The sequence below is a fragment of the Montipora foliosa genome, chromosome 6, assembly GCF_036669935.1.
Source record: "Montipora foliosa isolate CH-2021 chromosome 6, ASM3666993v2, whole genome shotgun sequence".
NCBI lineage: Eukaryota > Metazoa > Cnidaria > Anthozoa > Scleractinia > Acroporidae > Montipora > Montipora foliosa.
The window spans coordinates 47,345,163-47,370,162 of NC_090874.1; the positions used below are offsets into that span (position 1 = coordinate 47,345,163).

At 37.9% G+C, this 25,000-nt stretch overlaps 1 protein-coding gene and 2 long non-coding RNA genes across 5 annotated transcripts in view; 1 reads left to right on the forward strand and 2 right to left on the reverse strand.

Annotated features, from left to right (window-relative positions):
- The window catches only part of LOC138007518 (uncharacterized), a 318,730-nt gene that overhangs the window by 121,994 nt on the left and 171,736 nt on the right, over positions 1-25,000 (reverse strand). The gene's annotated exons all lie outside the window — the stretch shown is intronic.
- The window catches only part of LOC138007516 (protogenin-like), a 55,223-nt gene that overhangs the window by 29,774 nt on the left and 449 nt on the right, over positions 1-25,000 (forward strand). Inside the window, exons 10-16 of the mRNA XM_068854484.1 lie at positions 1,810-1,957; positions 3,464-3,642; positions 7,086-7,117; positions 7,342-7,421; positions 8,899-8,939; positions 9,578-9,639; positions 11,763-19,626. Of these exons, the coding sequence (XP_068710585.1) occupies positions 1,810-1,957; positions 3,464-3,642; positions 7,086-7,117; positions 7,342-7,421; positions 8,899-8,939; positions 9,578-9,639; positions 11,763-11,807 (587 nt within the window). The 3' untranslated portion in view covers positions 11,808-19,626. The remainder of the gene's footprint in view (positions 1-1,809; positions 1,958-3,463; positions 3,643-7,085; positions 7,118-7,341; positions 7,422-8,898; positions 8,940-9,577; positions 9,640-11,762; positions 19,627-25,000) is intronic.
- The window catches only part of LOC138007519 (uncharacterized), a 39,519-nt gene that overhangs the window by 10,474 nt on the left and 4,045 nt on the right, over positions 1-25,000 (reverse strand). For 2 of the 3 annotated variants that reach the window (XR_011124053.1, XR_011124052.1), the window contains exon 2: positions 9,561-9,613. This is a non-coding gene — a long non-coding RNA (uncharacterized lncRNA). The remainder of the gene's footprint in view (positions 1-9,560; positions 9,614-25,000) is intronic. The other variant, XR_011124054.1, reaches the window with a different exon arrangement.

Consider the following 25,000-nt stretch of genomic DNA (forward strand, 5'->3'; position numbering starts at 1 on the left):
TATTGTTTATAATTTTGGTCGCTTACGAGAATCGGCTCTCAAAAATTCCTGGGCCGAAAAGTGGCGAAAAGCGCGAAATTCGTTTGCATTCATTTTGCACAGTACTAGGTGTATTTTTTGGCACTTAACAATGGCGGACAGTGCTAATCAGTAAGTAGCAAGTGACCAGCATGGTTTTTATTGGCGTTATGGAGCCAGAAAAAACGACATATAATATTGCCTTCTTAGCATGCAATAAGGAAATTTTTGAAGGCCCACTTTCAACCGACAGGCTTTGCGTGCCGTAGAACAATTTTCATACATGAAAATCCAGCCACAGCTGAAATTTATCCAATCAGATGGCTGTGATAAGCAATGCGAATTTCCATAACAAAAACCTGTCGGTTGAAGGTGGGCCTTTAATGCGAAAGATCACTGAAAGGGCAACGTTTTAAAATTGTCTGTTTATAGAATTAAAAAACGCCTTTTGAGGAAAGATAAAGCATAGGAGATCATAGGCAGCCCAAGTTCGCGTCACTAGAGAGCGTGTAATTATTGATTACTAGTGGGAAGATAACCTTTGAGTGCAAGTGGTGTTGTGTTACAGGCGGCTGTTAAGAATTTAAACATGTTGTAAGGCTATCTATGGGAAATAAAATACCCCTAAAAAACGCTCCATTTAACGTTCATTCAATAAAAGGGATGAAAATGACTCACCTCTGGTGTATTCTTGTGCCTTTTGAAGCTTATTTTACCGTTTCGGAATTCCGTGTTTTCAATGTTCTAAGACAAAGTCAAGCTAAATTCTCAACGGCCGCCCGTAATGCAACACCACTTGCACTCAAAGGTCATCTTCCCACTAGTAATCAATTATTACACGCTCTCTAGTGATGCGAACTTGGGCTGCCTACGAGGAGATAAACACGCTATAGGCCATCCAAGTAAGCTGAGTAAGTCGCGGAAAAAACAATGACCATCTATTGTTTCCATTTCGCCTTCCCTGTTAACCGTTGAAAGTATCTGTTAATCGCTGTTTTATTGAATGGTTGGCGTTAAGTTGTCTTCGTAATGAACCTCTAACATAGACCACAGTTAAAAACTTGTCCTAAGCCTGAGAGTTGCAAAACATCTGGAACCTGGCGGGATTTCCCGTTGAAGTTCCTTTAAGATTTGATAATTAAAATCAAATAAATACTACTTACTGCATTTGCAGCCTCTTTGAATTCTCTTGAATTCTCTTGAATGAAAATCATGCTCATAGCCTTGCAACCAATCCATAACTAAGCGACTACAATAAGTGGAGTAATCAACAACCTTCAGACCTGTCATACACACAACGGTCTCCAATTGGTAACAACGTTAAGTTACCTTTTTGTCCCAAAAACCTACACACAGCAGTCCAGTAACATTCAAACTACATCAGTATAGACTCTCACGACATCTACATATCAAACTGTCCATGGTCATTGAGACTCATTGAATTTGATTATATTCAGGAAAACATGAATTATACAATCTTGGACAAAACTCTTGGGAAAAATTCTATCTTAAGCATCATTTGGCACCCACTGACAAAATATATTGGTCCTTCCCCCTTTCCCCCATACCAATGTTGATAATGCGATGCAAAATACTGTACAAACCTTTGGTCGTTGGTTCAACCAACATTGGAATGGAGGGAGGGGGGAAAGTAGGAAGAATTTAATCTTTATCACACAGACAAATTAGAGGGTCGCGTTTTCGCAACGAGTTTTGTCCAAGATTGTGGGCCCAGGTTCATAAATTTAATTTGTAAATAATAATTGAGATTTTCCTTTCATCAAACAAAAGGAAATCAGTCCACTACAGCACCCATACTATCAGAACTTAACGAAAACCCTGACTTCAACATTAAACTTGGTATCATCATTGGTTGCACAATAAGTGCATTCTGCCTAGTGGTGCTTGGTTTGTTTATCATATGGCGAAATCCATGCAGGTAAAGTTTAAGTTTTCTTTTTTATTTATAAGGGCAATTAACAAGATAGAATAATGTTGTTATTGGCTTTTAGTATTTTGTCACATTGAATGGTCAAGTTTTGGTTAGAGTGTATCCTCCATAAAAACAATAATAATATTAACGCACTTCTAACCATACGAAAAATGCATGTACTGAGATGTTTTAGAATTTGAAGTTTTTGAAATAAGATATGAACTTTTGGTGACAAAAATGGGCTGGTGCAAAACACAGGTCACAAGTCACAGGTCATTGTTTTACCAATACAGAAACAACCCTAACTGTTTAATGCTCACATTATACCGATAAACTTTTTGTTTAGACCTAATTAGGCCTAAGGTTAGCTTTAATGGATGTTCAGGACTTCTTCTGTATTGGTAAAACAATGACCTGTGATCTGTGTTTTGTACCTGCCAGACAAAAGTGGCAATTTGTGCCAAAGAGGATTCCTGTGAACAAACTGAAACATTCTTGAAAAATCAAATGAAAAAAAAAACCCAAACAAACAATGTTAGCAGAACTTCATGTTTGCTAACAATAAGCATTTAAATTGGCATTCTTGACTTCGTTGGTTTTATTTTTCACTTTTAAGACAAAATGTTGGTGAAAAATACATAATTATGCTACTCAATGATCAGTGCAGACTACTAAAATGAGTGTCACTCAAAACATAAAATGAAGGCTCACCTCTTTCAATATCTGGAGGGTGTAAAGTGCAGGTTGCAGGTCACAGAAAAACCCAACAACCTTTATAGGCTTCTACCTTATCTTAAGCATAGTGTTTAGGCCTAATGTTAGCATAGCAAAGGTTTGGGTTGTTTTCAGCTATGGTGAAACTGACGTGCAACCCAAACCCGCAAGCTGCAGTTTACACCCTAGCTCCATTCAATTTATCCATATTTGAAATACATTAAGAAACCCTAAAGAAAGATGGATATTCACATTGCAGCCAATTTTGCACATCGTGTTGAAGCTAGAGAATGCCCTTAAAGTGATACATTTTGCCCAGTATAAACTAAGCCATGTGGTATTGGCAGTTCACAGACTTTGGCATGTTGTTTACTTTTAGTCTTTCCGAGCATATCAATAGAACATTTACAGCTGTGTGCTTAGTCACCTGGCCTTTGAATGAAAGTGAGGCTGGAATTGACCTTGCTTTAATAGAAACCTCACTGCTTTTCTTGTGTTAATGAATATACATAAGAAAAAAGTGAGGTTTCTATCAAACTGAACTTCAACTCCAGCATCACTTTCATTCAAAGACCAGGTAACTAAGCAGACAACTGTAAAATGGTCTATTTCTTGACTTTTTGTAGTGGATGGTTAATGATTTTTTTTTTGTTTTCTCATGTAGTGATTGTGTGACATGACACAATAATTCAAAGTACTGTAGCACGACATTATTTGTTAGAAAAGGTCATAAACATGGCATGATGTACCCCTGTAGACAGGTTCAAATTCTGACCGTCAAAACCTTTTCTTTCATAGACAACCATCCATAAACCAGGGGAAAGAAAAGGGACTCAAAAATAGCCTTCCACAAACTCTGAATGGCTTTCTTCCTCATCATCAACAAATCATTGGTTGTGGAAAAAATGACAACAGTACATCTACAGAAGAAACTTCTGCAAGTTCAGGAGTGTGCCGGTGTAGATGTACTTGTGGTGGTTAGTATTTTTGGGTAGTTCATTAGTGAAGTCACTGTCTCTCTAGCTGTAAGAAAATGGTTGTAGAACATTCTTGTGTACAACATGCACTCTGTCATTCGCATTTAAGCTGCACTTAGATGATTTAATTAACTCCTTTTCTGCTGTTTCCCTGCACTCACCTCCTCCTCATATCAGAAAGCCTATTGCATAATACTTTTTTATTTTTATGGGCAGCCAAAGGTAGCCCAACAGAAAGTGCAATCTCTCTTGTCCTTCAGCCAAACAACTAATTAACATGGTAAACTAAATTTCAATGTGATTCGAATAACTGAAAATCTGGCCTGCTGAAAACTTTCAAACAAGTAAACTTACTGTCTTAAGTGTCGACTGAGTTCACAATCTTTATTTAATAGAGTTCATAGTTTAATAACTAACTCTAACTAACTAAGAGTCTACAAGGCCACTTGAGTCAACTGAATTGGAAACCATTGAAGGATCGAAGAGCAATCTCACCATTAACTTTATTTCATAAAGCAATTCATGTTAATGATAGCCTGGCTTTTTTCAATTATGAGACATTTTAGAGACATTATTTTAAGGAACTCCACTCCAAACACGTTTATTGAACTGTTACCAAATACTTAGGCATGTAGGTATAGCTACTTCTGGAATGTGCTGCCAAGCAAAATTATTAACATAATGTGTCCACTGATCAGTTCAAAAAAGTTATACTGTATAAATACTATTTGAGTATTGTATTTAGTGATGAATATCAATAATTTTTTTTGGTCTTATCAAGTAGTTATGTTATTATCTAACCTTATCCCTAGATGAATCTATTGCAGGATATTTTTATTAATAGCGTGGTGGTTACCCCTTTGCAAGACCGTTAGATTTTTTAAGAAAGCTTAATAAAATTCTCCACATTTGGCTTTGACCTGTCTGTCAATTTCAACGTGCCAGACTCTTCTACGGATCGAGTCTCTGTTTGGTCTCTGTCAATCCCTGATGTCCCTTGTGTGCAACGTCTGTCATGTAATTTCCTTGGGATCAGTAGCCACACTCTTCCAAGGACTAGCTTGTCTCACAGCTTTGTACTGCAGGTTGTTCTTCTTCAATCTTTTGTACAGACATTGCTTCTGGGACTCGTGTTACTGCCAGAAGCTGAATGAAATCTTTTGCATCCTGATTCCTGCATACTCCTTTCCCACTGCCAAGACGTGAAAGAGGGTCAGCATTTTTTTTAACCTGGAGTATGTACTGACATTGAATCTGTATGGTTGGAGTACCCAGCATCCTATTGTGGTTGAGTTGCAGAAATTGGTGGAATAGATAACCTTGAGCGTCTTGTGGCAGCAGCATGAACTACTCTGTATTGATTCACGTGAAACCTCACAACCCCAATCAACACAAAGTGTGTCCTTCTCTTTTTCAGAGCACTTGTGTTCAACGTCTTTCAGACTGCAGCTTGCATATGCAGCCACCTGCTTGGGTAAGGGCAGCTCCTAAGCCTTCAGTTCAGGTATCTGTGATGAGTTTGGTTGCTTCGGCATTGCTGTCAAAATATACCAGGTTTTCTAGATTTGCTAAGGTGCTTTTGGGACTTTGTTTTTTCTATGCTTTAAGTGGAAGGAGTGTACTTCCTTGTCAGCCTGTGAAGTGGTTCGGTAATGTTTGCTAAGTTGGGATGACCATCCTAAGAAAACTTTGTTCCTCTCCTGTGTTTTGAGGGTCTCTGTTGAAGGTCAGTCAGCCCCTTTTCCTGAATATGCTTAAGGTTTTCCATCACATGACCTCATGCTGCTCAACAGTACGAGCATGAATAACAATGTAGTCACGGACTTTGCAAGGGCCCTCACATCCTTCTAATGCTTACTTGGCCTTGACATCACTCTCCATTAACCTAGCTTGATTTTCAGCTGCATCATTAACCTGCTATTTCTCACGCTATTCTAAGTGGAAATGTTCCACCAGCCTCCAGCAATTTCTTGGAGAGATTGTGTGACTGCAAATTTGTCGATTAATTGGTCATGGATCAATGGATGCAATCTTAATGATGGTCTTCCTGTAGTTGTGTCCTCTAGGAATCTATTGACACTTGCTTTTCATCCTTGTTGCCAGTTTTACAACCCTTTTCTTTTCATTTAAGTCACACTTGAACAATATTACTCCTTCTCCAGTGTTTTCTTTGCATTTCTTCTCATATATGATTGCCTCTTCCGTAGTACTTTGATGGAAAACTGTCCTTCTCCGTGACTGTGTTGGATACTGGTTTCGGTGTAATGATAATGATAATGATAATGATAACGATGATGATAATGATAATGATAATGATAACGATGATGATAATGATAATGATAATGATAATGATAGATAATAATAGATAATAGTTCTTTATTGTTTTTTAAGCAAAAATACGTGCTAAAACAAGAACAGTTACATTAAAAATAGCAGAAAGGATTAATTAGAATTACAAAGCTATCGAAATTACATAACATAAACATTACATTAAATAGCTACTCTATATTTGAAAAAAAGCCTGTTAAAAAAACTATTTTTAAAACGCTGGGTATTAACCCCAGGGAGTTGACTACTAGGAACTCGGAGGCGCGCTGAGCTTTCTTTCATTTTGGGGACGGAAGGGTACAGAGGGTGACCGGGCATACCGGAGATCTTCTTGAATAGCGAGCGATCAACCTCTTCTGATACGCCATATATGTCAATTCGGTAGGAAACATATTTGCGTTTAAAGCAGCGCTGTAGAAAATTCTGAACCGTTATTAATTCAGGTATTGAGGAGGCGTATACGGGTAGACCGTACGTTAGTTTGGGTAGAGCAATTGATCTAAAAACGTAATCTACGTCTGGTTGTTGGTATCCCTCTTTACGTAAACATCTTATCACATAAAGACACTTGTTGGCCTCCTGCAGCTTAACCTTAATATGCTCGTTAAATCTGTGACTACTTTGTAAAGTAACCCATAACACTTTTAAACAAGAAACTTGCGTTATATTGTTCACAGGGTCTATATCATGAGCAACCTTCTTATAAAGTATTAGTTCATTACATTTTTTAGGATTACATGCCATGGCATTATCTTGGGTCCAACTGGAAAACTGATTGACAACCTCTTGAGAAAGATCTATTTAATTTTTACGTACTTTGACTAGCAAGGTGGTGTCGTCAGCATATTTAACTATGCTGGTGAGGTCATTATCCCTAATGGCCAAATCGTTAATAAACAAATTAAAAAGATGGGGCCCACTAACACTACCCTGGGTTGTTCCTTTGTTCACATTATGCCATTTGTAGATAACACCCTTGAATATCAGTCTTTGTTTCCTATCCATTAGAAAGCTTAAGTACTAGTTAACCAGATAAGGATTGAGATGAAGAGTTTTTTAAATTAGTTTTATGTATTAGAAACACATTCTTAGTTTTCTGTATTGTTTCTCTTCAGCTGCATCACAATGGCCAATGGGTGGCACAATGGTGAGTTTAAGATTTGTATAGTTCATGTTGGCCTTGGCACCGTACTCATCTAACCATTTGGTTAATGACCTTGCTTCTAAGGTTATGTTGTAATGCCTTTCTGAGGGCTTAGTTTCTTGGTAAAGGGAAGGACAAGGATATTTATCTGCACCCCTGAGTTAGAAGTTCATAAAATTTTAACCTTCATTTGCATTTCGGATCACTCTGTACTCTATTCTTTTCAGATACGAGCTAACAGAAAGTTACCAGGAAGTAGTGATAGCACTACTCCAATGACAAGGGTGTTTGCGACGAAAGGAGCTAGGTTAGTAACATTCTTATTTAAATGCTTTTTCTTTGAATGTTCTATCAACGTTGATGGTACTTAACAATTAGACCCGTAGCTCGCAAAGGCTACTGGGTCAATAGCCCATGAGGCGAAGCTGAATGGACTATTGACCCGTGGCACTTGAGGGCGAAGGGTCTAATTGTTTTAGTGTCACCCAACTAGTCGGACAGAAAAGCCAATAATAAAGTTAGCAAATGCAAGTTGAAGAAATAATTATTTGGGAATAAATCCTTCAGTAACAGAAGAGCCACCGAACATTTGATTGACGGTAGCGAAAAACGCATTTGTCGGTTGACCTTGAATTTAAGAGTCCGCATGTTATTGAAAGGCGCAGTAAAAAGATAGCACGTTATTCATGCTTCCGTCAGAAAGAAGTTATTAATTAAAATTCGCATCTACATACTTTTATATGAAATGCCGCCGCGAATGCTTTTAAACAACAAATTAACTGACCTAAATCTTTTCCTGAAGTTTCCCCGATCCAAAATCTAACTCTGTATCGATAAACAATTGAATAAATAAGCTGTAATAGGGGGATCCAAATCCGCGAAGGGGGTCTAAATCCGCTAAATCCGCTCTAGTCCCGCTAGTGGATTTGTACCGGGGGTCCAAATGTAGTGGGGGGGGGGGGGGGGGGTCCAAATTCGCTAGGACACCGGACTAACCTCAGACATATAATAAATACTAACCTCCTTTTTTCGGCTCGTACTTTAAGTTACGGATCCTTGTTTTTTTCCCGTTGATTTACAAATCAACGGGAAAAAACTCGGTCTGTGGCTTACAGTATGAACCTTGCACTCGGTTAGTAAGAGGTATTTATTTTCTATTCATGGAACAAAACCAGCCAATTTCTACCTAAAACTTTAGTCACAGACCAAGAAACATTAGTGCTCATAAAAATGTTTTTGACCAAATCCTTTAACCTCTCCTCCATCCCCCAAAAGAAAAAAAATGATTTTTTTCTTATTTCCTAGTTGCCATTTCTGTAGCTCATGGTTCTTGCATGGGACGAAAAATAACATAAAGAAGACAAGGAACCTTTTTGAACTTAAATTTGGTTATTTTGTCAAATCATCTTCAAACTGTTAACAATATTTCCAAGGTACAATTTTCTCAATCAAGAAAGGTAACAGAATTTAAAATGACAAACAGCCAATTTATGTTAATAAAGTAAAGTTTTCTTTGCTACCGTCCTTTAAGCGTGAAGTCTTACTCTGAAAACTTCAAGAGCACGTGAACAAAACATGCTGGTATGCAGCCTAACACGTTGACAATTTCACGACATAACTGCCAACGTTTCAAAAGTGGCACATAACCAGACAAACCGTTATACGGTTTCAAAAGTAAAACTTCGCGCAAAATTGGTCACGCTTCAAGGATGGACGCAAATGGTAGTATTACTGTTTTCTTTATTATTATCTGCAAAGGCTAAAATACAGTTTTTGGTTCACAGTGAAGAAAGTATGGGCTCCCAAGATGTCAGAGATAAAGCAGGTTCGTGTGCAGTTTAGTATAGACGAAGTAACTGTTAGCTGTTACTCAGCATTAAGTGCCAGAGAACGTTGTGAAGTCAAGCCAAGGATGAATGAGCTTTCTTCTATTACAGTGTATATAAAATTATGTGAATTGCATTTGTGATCCCCATTATTCATTTCTGGAATAAGGTAAGCTGTCTGCCTAGCTGAAATGTTTCAGGAGCGGATTCAGAGCCACCGTAAATGTTTGAAAAGCATGAAAAGATGTTCTGTTGCTATGGTAACCTAATATGTCACATTAATGAGTGCTTCTCATTACGTAATAATAGGTGTTTCGTATGGTACCATAACATTGCTGCAACGTGAAACAGTTGTGTTGATTGAATCCTTTGAAATAGCACAGTTCCTTGAAAGGTGATGAACCTGGTTTCATCCTCCTTCAATAAACTGCATAAACATATGAAAGAAGAGCACATTGCTTAATTGCTTGAAGACAAAAAACTCCGGGCCAAGGTTGTTCATCGTTGCAAAGGATTTTGTTCGTATTACAGCATAAAAAGTCAATATTGGATGCTTTTCCTTATGCCAACCTTTTTGAGAAATATTCTAGGTAGAGAATAACAATTTTATTTGTTTTTACCTTACTATGTTTGGCAGATGGTTGCTATCCTGCTTCTTGTTCAAGTAGACTCTCTGTTGAAATGCATAGGGATGAAAAGGTCAGTGCGTAACCAGTAAGAATAATCGGGACCGTCAGATCGAACGACGACGACGACATGTACGAGTTTTCCGTTCTGAGCTTGCGCACTTCGAAAATGTTGGCCTTTAAACCTTGTGCTCATCCGCAGTACGGAAAACTGGTACTCCTAGTTATCCTTGTCCGCCGATCTAAAGGTCCCTAATATTGCAGCGTCTGTAATTATCACCATAGCAGTTTGTATAACTTAGTTTATGCTATATCGTCTTTAATTCCTCTTAAGCATTATTTTAAGGGAAAATCAATTAATTATATCCCTTTGATTGTACACATGCTGTTATTGGTCATACTAACAGGCCATAGTCTACAGTACACACTGTTTGCCTTCAATGTGTGCTTTGTGGTGCATTAATTTGATTTGTTAAAAATTGTAATGTAAATGTCTGTTGCATTGTTTTTCAATTTTACTGTAATTTTGCCCTGTTGTAATTGGACTGGAAAAAGATAGATCTTCAACAATAGCCGCGTAACGGATATAACTACCCGTCTGTGATGAGCCGAATACCCGCCTGGCCGATCCGGCCAAAAAAACGTGATCAGTATCTCAGTCATTATGAGAGGAATTCTCCATCACATCCACAAATAATTAAATAATATGTACTTGAAAGTTAAAAATTCCATCCTGTCCGTCTGGAGCGTAATAAGAGCTAAGCTTAAGCCATGAAAACGTTGTAAAACGTACATATCCACGCCAGTCGCGTATCGCTATTTGAAAACGAGGGGGACTGGGTTGGAACAATTGCATGAATGGTAATGAAAGACAAAAGACAGGAACCTAAACTAAAGAGGTCAAAGCAGATTAATGGGTCGAAAGCTTAGTTACAGAAAAAAAGTTATGTATTTTTTTCCATTTCTAGATTTAAATAAATCTTCTGTTTCGTCGTAAACATTCTTGTCGTGAAGAAAACTATGTGAATGTGATTTTAAAAAAAGATTAGCAATTAAAAGAAACTCATGCTACCGTTGTCTAAATTCATTGAAAAATAGTATACAGTAATAATGCAGAGAAAACACCCAATTTTGCCCCAAAAAATTATGCAGGAAAATGCATCTCCGGGAGTGTTGAATTTCAAGATTTTCCGGGGGAGGATGTCCAGACTTCCCTACTTGGGAAGGGCCAGAAGGCCCTTCCAATTTTTCAACCCACTTGCACTGCCTAAACTACCGACTAGCAGGAAATTTTATTGAAACCCCTGCGTCTCCGTAGCTTAATCCTGCATGGCCCTCCAACTTTGTTAGTAAGAGGTATTTAGGTGTACATTTGGCCAACTTCAGTCCATTTTTTAGTTTTGTGCTTGGTTGCCTGGCATATGATGGAAAGGGAAGGTGGAGTAGTCATGTCTACTCTGGCATTTGGTCACTGAGTACACAACAGCGATAAAACATTTTTTTTAATGACCCTAAAACACTAAGATGTCACGAATGACATTTTAGTCGAAAATTATGAAACTCTTCATTGTTTTGGACCCTTAAAGTTTATTCACTTGATTTCACCAAGATAAAATACCAAACTATCTTCTCTAAATTCTGGCAGGACTAATTCATATTGTGGTCATCTCTGTTGTCCTTATACTTTTGAACAGACATTTTATAGCGGATCTCCGCATGCGAAAGGCGCACGCGCAGAGCGCCATTGGTAAGAAAATATGGTTACCAATCTGTGTGAGAAAACTTGGTTTTGGCTCCGTATGTCGGTGCGTACGTCCACCCCTCCATGTATGCCAGTGTGAAACTCCTTGGTGCAACCCGCTTTTTTTTGGTCGGAACGTCTTTGATATTGGACATCCATGTTATGGTTAATTGACAGCTGTCAAAACAAGGTATCCGCTGACCAGTATCACATGTCTGTATTGTGGGGTCAAGTTTAAAGCTCATCGAGGTCAGCGGTTTTTTTTTAAGTTGACCGCTGACCAGGTACTGGTTTTCGATTGGATGGCAGGCTCAAGCCAGGTTAACCTGTTGTCAGAGTCGATAGCACAGGAGCTCTGCTTAGAGACTTGGCTAAATCTATATATTACATTGGTAATCAGTGTTGTAGAATAACATTGAATGGGTCTGTACATTTGTCTTCTTTTTTTATTGTAGGACTCATCAAGAAGTCCCAAGAAAAATGTACCTGTTGATGTATGAAGACTGTCTTGTGTGGATCTTTCTTTTTGCCTTTTTGCCGGATCAATCATCGTTGTCAGGACAAAATACAAAAGGAAAGAGTGCATGATACACTGTGGTCTTACTGTTATCTAATGAAACTTCCCTATTTCTCTTTTCAATGAGTAAATTAAGCCATTTGAGATGGTATATTGCCTTAATTAATTTTATTTTTCTAGAGGGGTTGCCCACAAAATTATTGAAATTTAGCTTATTAAATTTGCAAAGACCAAGGAGTAATGAGGCTTTTGAAAAGGCCTGTGAGATTGTACCAAAATGATTTTTTTTTGTAATAATGTGTATCAATATGACAACAACAACAACAAAAATGCTTCAAAATATTAAAGATATTGTGAGTTTTGAATTTTGATAACCAAAAGGACGTCAGGAGAATCTGACCTTTCACACTCCAGCTGGGCTGCTAGAGCTACACCACAATTTGTAGTGAGCAAGGGTGACCTGTCAACTCTTGTTGATCACCACAGAGTCTCCTGTAGATTAGTGAATGCCTGCGAGCCAGAGCATGAATATTTGTTGGTACAAATCCCATCTGCATCACAGATATCCCTGAGTTTCATTATTTTGGTGATCAAAATAAAATTATTCACAGCATCTTTGAAAACAAAAGAAGTCTGAAAATGTGAACCATGTTTCCTACAGGCTTTAACTTGCAGCTAGTCCACCAAAATGAGAACAAGCTTTGCTTTCCTATGGTAAGATGAAGACAGGAAAGAAGAGACTACAGTAGCCACCTTTTATTAATCTACATTATGTAAGGGACTTTAAGCTATGATTAGGGCAATGCTTATGAAACATTACTTTAGAGCAGAAATTTTGTCACACCATAACTACTTAACTGTATTATTCATTTGTGGCATTCTGTGGTGGACAAAACACTGACCCACAGTCCATGGTATATCCTGATGGACGACCTAAATGGACTACTCTTAAAATACTATTTCAAGTAAGTACTGTTGATCTACATGTATATGTAAGCAGCGTCTCAAATTGTGTTTACTTAAGCCTAAACACCCAAAATGGCGTTGATCAACAGTATTTATGTCTAAGCGCCCATTTAAAAAGCTTAGCTCTCGATAATTGTTGTGATGGCTGATAACTTCGTGTAAGTGAGGTGAAACTGGTGCAATTCCTGGATTTACTTGCATGTGGCGGTGCAGAGGAAAATAAACAAGGTATGTTCAATGTAAAAAGTATATAATCAATTCAGTTCTTTCAATAGTACTCGTTCGAAATGGAATTTTCGAGCTAGCCCATTTTAGAGAAGTCCATGTGGGTAGGCTATCGTGGCAGTCCATGGACTGGGAGTCAGTGTTTTGTCCACCACCGTGGTATTCATTGGCCAGTAGCTCAATCACCAGTGTGGATACATGTCCATGCATCATGTGGGTTGGTTCAAATCATCTCATTTTCTGTTGGATCCTATTTGCCTTGTAAGTATTTTGGTGTTTTTAGTATGTACTAATATGCTACTTGTAAATATTAATTCACACGATTTAAAGCATAAACAAAGCTGGTTCATTGCCAAGGGTAAAAACTAGTTACAAGGCACTTGGAAATTAGAAAGATATTGTCGCTGGAAAAATGTTACCCCAGGTAATTCAAACCAGATGTTTTATCACACATAATTGTTACATGCATTGTGGATGGACACACTGGCCCTATCTTTTGCTTTTCATATGACAGAGATGCCAGGGTTTTTTTGCAAACATAGTTTCTCGGGAATGAAATCATAGTAAAAATGGCCCGAAAAGCGTTTTTAAGTTCATGTCTAGGTCACATGCAGCATTTCAGTCAATTTTGCACTAAACTGAAATGCAGCCTAAAATTCTGTGGGCGTCCGTGTTTTCAGCCCCAGACCGTTGTTCTCATGATTTTGTTGTTGTCGTCATTGCTCAAACACACTATTGATTCCCTTAGAGGGGACTATTTTTTAACATTTTCTGCCTCATTAGCATGATCCCATGGTTTTCTAACCTATCGGCCAAAATTTAAGTACTGAATATTGAAAGTGCATTTCATAATGAGCTAACTCTGAGACTTTGAGCGCAATTTATCAGATAGTCTCTGAGTAATGACTCATTGAAAATTCGAAATTTTACAAATAATTAATGGGCTCATTAGTGCTTTGCCACTCAAGAATCTATCGGTTTTTGATGGCTAATAACTTGCTCGTTATCAAAACCAAAGGCTTAAAATTGGAAATTTGACTGGGTTTAACACGTTTTTTAACTTTTGAAGTCAATATGTAAATAGCATGAAACCTTCCATCATCAAACTCCTATGTTTATGAGACAAAATGTAAACAAAGATTCACCTGTACTGTACCCGGTAGGGTACATATTTGCATGCGCAAAGAAAAGATGGTAAGACTCTTCCATGGGTATTTGATTAGTCTGAGCAGCCCACTGAAATGGCATTTTAAGTGCATAAACTGCAACTTTATTTAATATTTATGATATTGCCTTTATCATATTTATCACCAATGAAGAATGAAACAAAGAATCCTTTAATGATCCTATTTATATTCATCTTATTTGGTGAATTTGTCTCCTGAACCTTAATGTTTTTTTAGAATCTTTCGTTTCCCAATTGATAATTGCTCCTTGTTTATTTTCCTTAAAAAAAATAGTATGATAGGAAAAGAGCATTTTTTCCTAATCTTGATTACAAACTTTTGTTGGCCATCGTACAGTGTGTTACCTTTCAAGGCATTAAGTACAAACATGGAGTGTTCAACCATTTCTAGCAATAAATTGGGTCACATTCAAACTGTTTCAGACGTATGCAACCGGATTGCATTTTCACTAACATGGTATAGACATTTTCTTGTTGTATTTTTCAGCTCCTCTCGTGTAGTATTTTCAGTATAAACCTTTTAAAGTATTTTTTGTTTTCCAAAAAAGAAAATTGTGTCCACATCAATTTTAATATAGCAAACTGTATTAAGGAACATTTAGACTCTGGCATAGATTATGTACGATCTTCTTTTCCTTAGCTCCTCTCGTGTAGTATTTTCAATTACTTGGGAGCAGTATAAACCTTTTAAAGTATTTTTTTGTTTTCAAAAAAAGGAAATTGTGTCCACATCAATTTTAATACAGCAAACTATATTAAGGAACATTTAGAGTTAAATTATGTACGATCGTCTTTTCCTTAGTTTAATTCATGATATTGTAGCATTATGTTGAAAACATTTTTATGTGAGATTTTATGACGCACTGAGCCTTTATCGTAAGATGACTTTTTGTCTGTCCCATAATATGTGCAAATACAAATTATTCAGTTCATACCTCAAAGGCTAAAACTTCCCTAAACAATTCTTTAAGCCTAAACAAACTTTTGAGTAAGCTTACTAAGGTTAGCATTCATAAGGATTGGTGTTGCTGTTATTTTAAAATAAAGAGCTGATAAATTGATAGCAGTCAGTTGAAACCTACATGGTAACTCAATTTATATATTACATTTTATATTGTATATATTGGCTAAATCAAAGTAATTTACCTGTAGCTGTGATATTAGCATAAACATAAAGCATCATCAGTACAGTTGTCATATACTCCTATACTCTGATCGCCGACCCCAGATCGAGCGAAAAATGGTTTTGTAAGCCAAAACTGTTCGACATTTGCTTCGATTTCACCAAGGTTAGCTTAATTAAAGATTAGGGTTTTTGTACCTGTCTGCGTAAAAGCCCACCTTCAACCGACAGGCATTGCGTACCGCAGAGCAGTTTTCATAAAGTGAAAATCCCGCCAAAGCTGAAATTCATTCAGTCAGATCGCTACGATGAGCAATGCAAATTTCCATAACAAAAACAAATGGTCGAAAAACCTGTCAGTTGAAGGGGGGCCTTAAAAACACTTTCTTTATCATTTCTAACCATGCTTATGTACCACATTTTCTTTACTGCTATTATGCTTTGCACATCCGTCATGTTGTTGTTTTTGATGTTGTTGAGGTCATTCTTGTAAAGTAATCAAAGTTGGTGATTTTGTGTTGATGTGTTTAAGACAGTGAGTTGTTGTAGTTTTTCATTTCTTTTTACGTCTTGAGTTAGCAGTTCATTTCCTTCTTATGATACTTCACACAACGACCGACTTGATGTTGCTGTTGTTGTTGCTATTTCTTTGTTGAGTGCAGAAATAACAAAGTTGAGGAATTTGCCTTGGTGTCCAAGGCAGTGAGTTGGTGTATTCATTTCATTTTCAAGGTGAAAAGTTGAGGATTTCTGTGTATGGATGATGACTCAAGCTATAAAAGTTGCAATTTTTCACGCAGATAGATTGACTTCATCTGTTGATCTGAATAATTAATTGTTAGCATAAAATTATTAGCAGAATAATGCAAAGAGTGTGAACTGCTTTCTGAAGATCATTTATTGATCATTTATAGAGCAATATGGTCCAATAATGCCAGTGGTGCTTCTTGAGGTCTACAACATTGTCAGAACAAAAGACATTGCTATAGAGTGTTTTCACGTGACGTCACGGCGTCCATGTTGGTGTACCCAACTAATCCTCCGGGAATTGAGCTCTGTTATCATGTAAGCGTTTTCTTTTGTTTCGATGGAAAAACCAAGGTTACTGATCACATGAGTGAAAACACTCTATTGGTTGTGTGTCAATCAACCTGTTTTGGCAATTTAGCTGATGTTGGCCCTTTCATTTTCGGATCAGATATCCCCCATGCTTCTGTTGCTAGCATGGATTTACTATCAATTATCTTCAAATAAATTGAGATGCATTTTCGATGCTCGTAATAACCAAAATTAATGAGTTGTATTGATAGATTATTGTTAAAATTTCCAGTATGTAACTCTGTAATGAGAAGGCCTTGTGCCAAGCGCTATTATGGAAAGAACAGTCATCAATAATATTATTATTAATGATTTCTTATTGAACACATTGTGATTAATTACATTCAGAGATTAACATTTCAAAGTTTAAAAAGGTTACCACCTTTACATAATTGAAGGCCAATATTTATATTTTAAGCTGATAATGATACTAAAAAAGTAAAAGTAATACTGACTACCTTCATGAGAAAATCCTTTCGTTTGATTTGTCAGGAAGAGGTTAGAAATAATCAATAAATTAAGAACTGTATTTAAAGGTCATGCTATTTAAATTTTTTTTGTTTAAAGCATGTTCCCTGTGGAATACTCATTAACAACTAGAATAAGATTTTGGTGAAAAGATTCTCTTGTGTTAGGAAAGTGGCTTCCCTTGTGTGCTGAATTATAGAGGTTTAACCAAGAAGATGTCACTTATTTGTTGTCCGTTTTGGCTAATATTTTCACCCATAGTTCCATTAATGCTAGTGCTATGAACAGTTATACAAGAGATACAATCATGAGAACCTTTGAATCAAGTTATTGTCGTTTTGTGCATCAAAAGAATGATTTTTAAAATCCTCCTTAGCAAAGTTTGGAATGTAGCCAGAATGGTAGCTTTATAGACTCCCATTTATCCATATCATCCACCATTCAGTATTCAAAGTTATATTTAGTGAAAAATAATAACAATCAGCATGGAAGTACAATAACGTAACATCTTTAGGTTTTCCAGATTAGGGTGCCGTCTGAGCAAAATTTAAGATGGCTCTTACATGTTTCAACAATTCTGAGGGAATGTCTTATTAGAACGATGAACTCTGCAACACTGTTTTACGTACACGTACTAAAAAACGATAATTGCTTAACTTCGCTCATTAATGTGACTAAGTGAAAACTCTCTGCAAATTTAAAAAAATTCTTAGGAGTTTGTTCATAGCCACCTTCACAGTTAGGAAATGTTAGGGTGTCTCTGAGTCCTCTCAAGAGAATTTTATTGGGACTTTTGCAAAGAGTTTTATCTTAGGCTGCTTATCACATTCCTGCAATTAAAAGTGGGGGTCGCCAAGTGCGTTTTCAAGATATGAGCGTTTGAAGACAAAATACAGAGTGTTTTTAAATGGCTCTTTTGGTTGCCATGGTAATCGTTTACGTTACATAAATAAGTTCATCTTGTAAGGCAATGATTGGTGTTTGATATTGCTAACTATGCCTTGTCGTGAAACTGTGTTGCAGAGTTAATCGTTCTAATAAAGACATTCTCTCAGAATTGTTGCAACTGGTGTGAGCTACCTTAATTAAGGCACCAATTTGTGATATAATCTGTTTTACTCACAAAGGTGGCATCAATTCATTATACAACAAGGTGGAATTTTTTAGTTGAAATCGATCTTACTTTCATGCTTGTGCTGTAATATCATATAGGGCTCCTTTCATTAGACAGTTAAGGTGCTAGTACCATGTGTTTCGTCAGTGTTTACGTCAACACAATAAGCGACCTTGTTTTTCCACTGAAACAAAAGGGAATTTTGGCGCAAGAATAGAGTGTAATTCCCAGAGGATTCAGCAGGAAGACCGACAGGGCTGTTTTTATTTCATGTGAAATGCTTTGTATGTACCGAGAATAATAATTATTTTTGAATGGTTAGTTATGTCTCACTAGCAATGACACTTATTACAATACCTTGGTGTTAATTTAGGACTTTTTAGAGTGGTTTTCAATTGAGTGTCGAAAGTAATTAGCGAATTACTTTGGTTTTGCATTACTTCATTCAGTGATTGGTTCAAAGTTCTCGCGCCGCTTTTTCAAGCAATCAGAAGTGAAACCAAAACCAATTATGGCTCGCGCGTGCACATTTTCCCGCGCTTTGTGTCGGCTACTTGTAATTACTTCGAGTTTTGATTGGTTTACTGGATTGTCTCCGTCCTTTTTGATTGGCTAAAGTAATTACTTTAGTTTTGGTTTACGACACTCGATTGAAACTCGCTCTATTACAATACCTTGGTGTTAATTTAGGACTTTTTAACGGTGTCAGTAGGATTACATATTTTTGCCACTTGAACAGTTATGCCAAAACTTATGTCTTTTCAGGGATGCTAATGAAAACACTTGCATTGGTTTTTTTAAAACCCTTTTCCTCCTTTAAGGCGTTTGCTATTGACGAGTAAAGTCGGAAAGAACTGGCCGGCCACACCCATCGGAATGCAAAGAAAAGGCAGCAATTTGAAGGAACATTTGCATAATCCCTCGCATTCTTCTTGAGTAGTATATAATCATCCTCGACGTGTGCTAATTTGAAAGTGTTGTAGAGTTAGTCCTTTCAAGTGCCTTGTCTGGTCGGTCAGTTCTGTCAAATGGAAACCGTCACACCAAGGGAGAAAAAGGTCAACGTTATTTTGATGCAAATATTTAAAACTCTACTTGACCTGCCTACTTACTTATAGATAATGCGCAAAAGTTATTTAACTCTCTTTGTAAAAATGCCCGAGAAAAGATTTCATATAAGTGCTATATAATATATTTTCGTCATATGCATGTACCTTTGGAATTTATACTTATATGTAATATATGCACATTAGTTTCACTACTATCCTATGACTGACTTGTTCTGTTATTTTTTTAACAAACTAAACGAGATTCGAGTATTGCGATACACATGGGAATTTTATACTCGATCCTCTGAAAATGTTTCAGGTTAAACACATCATTGTGCAAACTGTATATCGTTTATATCTTTTAAATAAACCCTGGAGCCAGAAATCAGAAATCTGACTTGTCATTTTTTTTCTAATAATGGTTCACGCTGTTTTGACAAACTACGACCCCATTTTTTTGCTTGCATTCTTTCAAAATAAAATCTGAAGGAATAACATTTTGTGGGCCCGCATGGGGGAAAATGTCTTAACTGGTTCAAAATTTCTAACTCGCCATTTGGAGGATGCAGTTAGGTCACAGGCGGCCCAGAGTCGGAAGGTAAACAATTATAAGGATTTGTATGGGAATCTTGATAACAGACTGAAAAAGATATTTACCCGCAAAAGTTCTCAATAAAAAAGCCGTACTTTATTGTCATGGTGAATTTCTTGCTTTTTGTGTGGTTTTTTGCCTGATTGAATGCGATTTAAGCGTCTTCTCAAATTCCCGAGTCGTCACTCTTCCCTCCTAAATAAAGGAAAGGCTGGCAACTCATTTCTAACTTACCTCAGATCTCGCCGAAAAAATTCACACTTCTCCGGCATCAGTCACGCTCAAACTCCGGCGATGGCTACACGGATAAATTTACTTCCCCTTGACCAAGTTTCAAGGTCCAGCGAGTATCCATCGCTGAGAAAATGCGAAAAATATTCAAATTTTCAAACTCCTTCGAGGCTCGCTAACAACCAATTTTGACACGGCTGGTCAACGGTTCACCGAGCCTCCATACGGTGAGCGCAAACCTACGCAAGTGTACCGTAGTTGGGCAGAGCAAAACAAATCCCAGACTCGTCCCCAAATACCTGCCTGGGGTCATGTTCGAGTTTCTAAATCGGCGAACGATATTAAAAGTTCCACACTGAAACCTTAAACACAGCTCCCATCGCTTTGGTTGCCCCACCGCATGTTATAAATCCGGATTTTCATCGAACTCCGTAAGTACTGAAGCTGTTTGGATGGAGTTTGAAACGCAGTCGAAGGTATTTACTAGTGTATGAAACACAATCCTGTTTTTCATCCGTCAACAACTCACATTATCATGACTGCAGAAGAAATTCATATGAAAAGGTCGCTGCACCTTTTCAGCCTTTTGGACACATTTTTCTGTTGAGAGTCCAGGGAAAATGCCATCGTTGAAATCATCTGTGCTTTGTTTTTGCGCTTCTAGTTGCGTTGAAATGTTCAAAATTATTTCTCACACCGGTGCATCAAGCGATATCGATCGAAAAGCAACGATTATTACTGGGTTGCCTATGGGCAAACCCAGTCGAGGTCTACGTTTAGTTAGTTTGTTTTCTTTTTTTTTTTTTTTCGTTTTTTTTTTTTTTTTTTTTCCGTGTCGGTAAAAGTCTTGCCTGTCACTCCCCTGGTAAGTAGTGTCTTTGTGTATAGAGCCTTCTGCGCGTATTTTCTTAGGATCGAGAGGGTAGTGGAACTGTGTAGATTTCTCTTGTGGACACAGTAGAATCATTAACTTAGCCTGCAATGGCGTCGAAAGTCATGCAACGCGAATGGCGTTTTAGTGGATCCTTAAAGAAAATATACCCTTATGGAGCTCAATAATGGAAAGTCAGTTGGATAAACTAGGCATGCATCTCAAAAGCGACGAGTACTGGACTTCGACAACAATCTATCGCCCGTCGGGACGAAATCAAAGTGAGCAGTATTTACCTGAAGTACATGGTAATTTGACACAATTGAGTTTCTTGTCTTCACGCACGCAATCAAATAGGAAGAGGTTTTCGCCTCTAAGAGCAAATATGTTGTTTGTTTCAATAAAATTTTCGCTGGAAAAGGATTCTGTGGTATTTTCTGCCTTTGTGAATTATAATATCATGTTGTGTATTGAATTTTCGAGCTTAAGGTTCAAATGTGATATGGGAGAAGTTTTTTAGTATTGCTCTGTAAGCAGGAAGGGTTCACAGCCTGTTGGAAGCGTGCTTGAGTTTCAACAAAATGAGCCCCAAAATCAGTGAAAACTTGTGACGCAGATGAATAATAAAGTAGCTGCTATTTCCAAAATGATGGAATTACCTGGTGATAAATAACGTCGTACGCGTCTTGGAGAGTAAATTTTGACTTTGCATAAACAAGAGTTGGGCGATTGTGATCTTTGTTTTGACTTCGCTCATTTCATTGTCAAACTTTATCACACTTGACAGAAAAAGAAACTTACAAAAACCCGGTATCTTGGGCATATGAATTACGGGGTGGTGACTTCTTTGCCTAAATGCAACTCACTTAACGAAACTGTCCTTTTTCAAACAACAACAAGGATTCAAACAGCTTCAATTCTTACACAGTTCGATAAAACATGCGGTGGGACAACCAAAGTGATGGGAGCTGTGTTGGGGTTTCAGTGTGAAAGTACAAACGGCTACTAACACTCTTATAACTCTTTTTTCATTATTATTTTATTAACCCACAGTCTGCAGTCTGCATTTTACCCTCAGTCTGCATTTTATCCCTGGTCTGCAGTCTGCAGTCTGCGTTTTACACTGACCGGTTATTTGAGTGGTTTTTAGCAACAGAGGTTAATTATTCGTAATGCGATCGCTTCCGTTGCCGTTAGCAATGGGTCGCAAATTTGACACTTTTATCGCATTATCACATTACGCATTGAACCACGTTATCTATTATTCCTAAAAATCTAAAAATATTCGTGCCTTATCAGTTTTCGGTCGAATTTATGTCCAAGAAGGCAGATAAATTGCAGAAAATATTAGTTTTGCATCCAAAAATTCGTAATCAACGCTAAAATGAGCAAATTTTGCCTAGAAAACATATTTTACTGTTATTTTTCTTAAATTTTTTCGTTCAACTTTCGCTTTTATAAAATGTTTCAGTTTTCTGTAAATAAGTTATATGCTGTTGGAAAGCTTATTTTCTTAGCTTTAAAATGATGTATTTTTTCCCCCTAACTTAAATATTTTTTGAGAAAAAAAAAACATTTTTTGGCGATGGCTGATTTACCGCGGTTTTCTCGCGGTTGGGAAAGTAGGAAGAAGAGTTAGGCCAGTAGCCAGGTTTTTAACCTGAGAAAAGGATCTGTTTCGTCGTACGAACGTGTGAGGACCTGTGAGCCAAAGGGCCTCTGCTGGTATGACTTCTGGGTGACCCCTTAATAACTTCTTACTAACCGAGCGCGAGGGCTGTACTGCCAGGGAAATATTGGCCCGAGGTCGTGGCAGTACAGACCGAGCGCAGCGAGGTCCGTGCAAAAACGACCCAGGGCCAATATTCCCCAGTACGGCTCGAGCTAGCTCGGTTAGTAAGTAGTTTATTATATGGTTTTTTAATTACCTTTTGCTTTGTTTTTGCAAGCCCGTAATCGGCCCGTGGGCCAGTCACAATTTGCCTGGAACGCTGCACGCCCGGGGGGGGGGGTACTCCCATATGAAACAGACGGAGATGCTCGTCGTCTCGCTTAGGGGTGTAAATTTTGGATTTTGGTCTCGCTTAGGGTGTTTCGTGCAAAGCGCCAATATTTTAAGCCGCCAAGGTCAAAATTTGCTTAAGTCACGCCCAGATTGGTCTCCTTTTGGAGTCACAAAAAGCTTGAGCCACGCCCAGATGGTCTCCTTCAGGGGTTAAATTTAAAATTTCCAACTAGCATCCCCGTGTGTTCCATATGGGAGTCCCCCCCCCCCCCTCCGGGGCTGCACGTACCACAGGCAACCCAGTGTACCCTCACGGAGGGTCTAGTTACTCGGAATACCGGAAAGGTATCCGAGTTACAATCTCGCTTGTCTGTTTTTTACTGGGTTGCCTCAAACCCAGTCGAGGTCTGCGTTTAGTTTGTTTGTTTTCTTTTTTTTTTTTTTTTTTAGTTTTTTCTTTTTTTTTTTTTTTTTTTTTCCGTGTCGGTAAAAGTCTTGCCTGTCACTTCCCTGGTAAGTTGTGTCTTTGTGGATAGAGCCTTCTGCGAGTATTTTCTTAGGATCGAGAGAGTAGTGGAAATGCGTAGATTTCTCTGGTGGACACAGTAGAATCATTAACTTAGCCTGCAATGGCGTCGAAAGTCATGTAACGCGAATGGCGTTTTAGTGGATCCTTAAACAAAATATACCCTTATGGAGCTCAATAATAGAAAGTCAGTTGGATAAAATAGGCAGGAATCTCAAAAGCGACGAGCACTGGACTTCGACAACAATCTATCGCCCGTCGAGACGAAATCAAAGTGAGCTGCATTTACCTGAAGTACATGGTAATTTGACACGATCGAGTTTCTTGTCTTCACGCACGCAATGAAATAAGAAGAGGTTTTCGCCTCCAAGAGCAAATATGTTGTTTGTTTCAATAAATATTTCGCTGGAAAAGGATTCTGTGGTATTTTCTGCCTTTGTGAATTATAATATCATGTTGTGTATTGAATTTTCGAGCTTAAGGTTCAAATGTGATATGGGAGAAGTTTTTTAGTATTGCTCTGTAAGCAGGAAGGGTTCACAGGCCTGTTGGAAGCGTGCTTGAGTTTCAACATTAATGAGCCCCAAAATCAATGAAAACTTGTGACGCAGATGAATAATAAAGTAGCTGCTATTTCCAAAATGATGGAATTACCTGGTGATAAATAACGTCGTACGCGTCTTGGAGAGTAAATTTTGACTTTGCATAAACAAGAGTTGGGCGATTGTGATCTTTGTTTTGACTTCGCTCATTTCATTGTCAACCTTTATAACACTTGACAGAAAAAGAAACTTACAAACCCCTTTATCTTGCCATCATTTGACACAGATGCTTCACTGTTTGGCGAATAAACATGCCGCGGTAACTTAATCACGGCGCCCGCTGAATTCCGGCCACGTCACTTTCGATTTTGCAATTTACTTGAACGTAGCAAAAATCTCCCAAAATGTTTGTCGCTGATCGTAACTTTTTATATTCTATATTCACAGTTGACTTCATAGTCTATATTCACTTGACTTCAGTGAAGTTTAGTAGTACAAAGTTTTCGGATGCTCATAGGGCACACTTGTGGTGAAAAGAAGTTGTGAGGGAACTTGAAAATTATCAACATGTCAGCCCAGAAGCCAATGTTTCTCGCTTCTCTTTTATTTGTTATTCTTCAGAGACTGGAATGCTGTATTTCAATACCACACAATTCAGTGCCTTCTGATTTTCTGTAGCACGTACCACAGGCAAGCCAGTGTATGCTTCACAGAAGCATCTAGTTGGGCAGTAGAAATTACGGTGCGGTGATTTCTTTGGCTCAAAGTAATTCACTTAACAAAACTATACTTTTTCCAACAACAACAAAAAAACAGCCGTGGTGTCGAGTGTCATCGGACGAGGGGATTTTTGCACGCGCGAGGCTTCAAACAGCTTCAGTACTTACGGAGTTCGATGAAAATCCGGATTTATAACATGCGGTGGGGCAACCAAAGCGATGGGAGCTGTGTTTAAGGTTTCAGTGTGGAACTTTTAATATCGTTCGCCGATTTAGAAACTCGAACATGACCCCAGGCAGGTATTTGGGGACGAGTCTGGGATTTGTTTTGCTCTGCCCAACTACGGTACACTTGCGTAGGTTTGCGCTCACCGTATGGAGGCTCGGTGAACCGTTGACCAGCCATGTCAAAATTGGTTGTTAGCGAGCCTCGAAGGAGTTTGAAAATTTGAATATTTTTC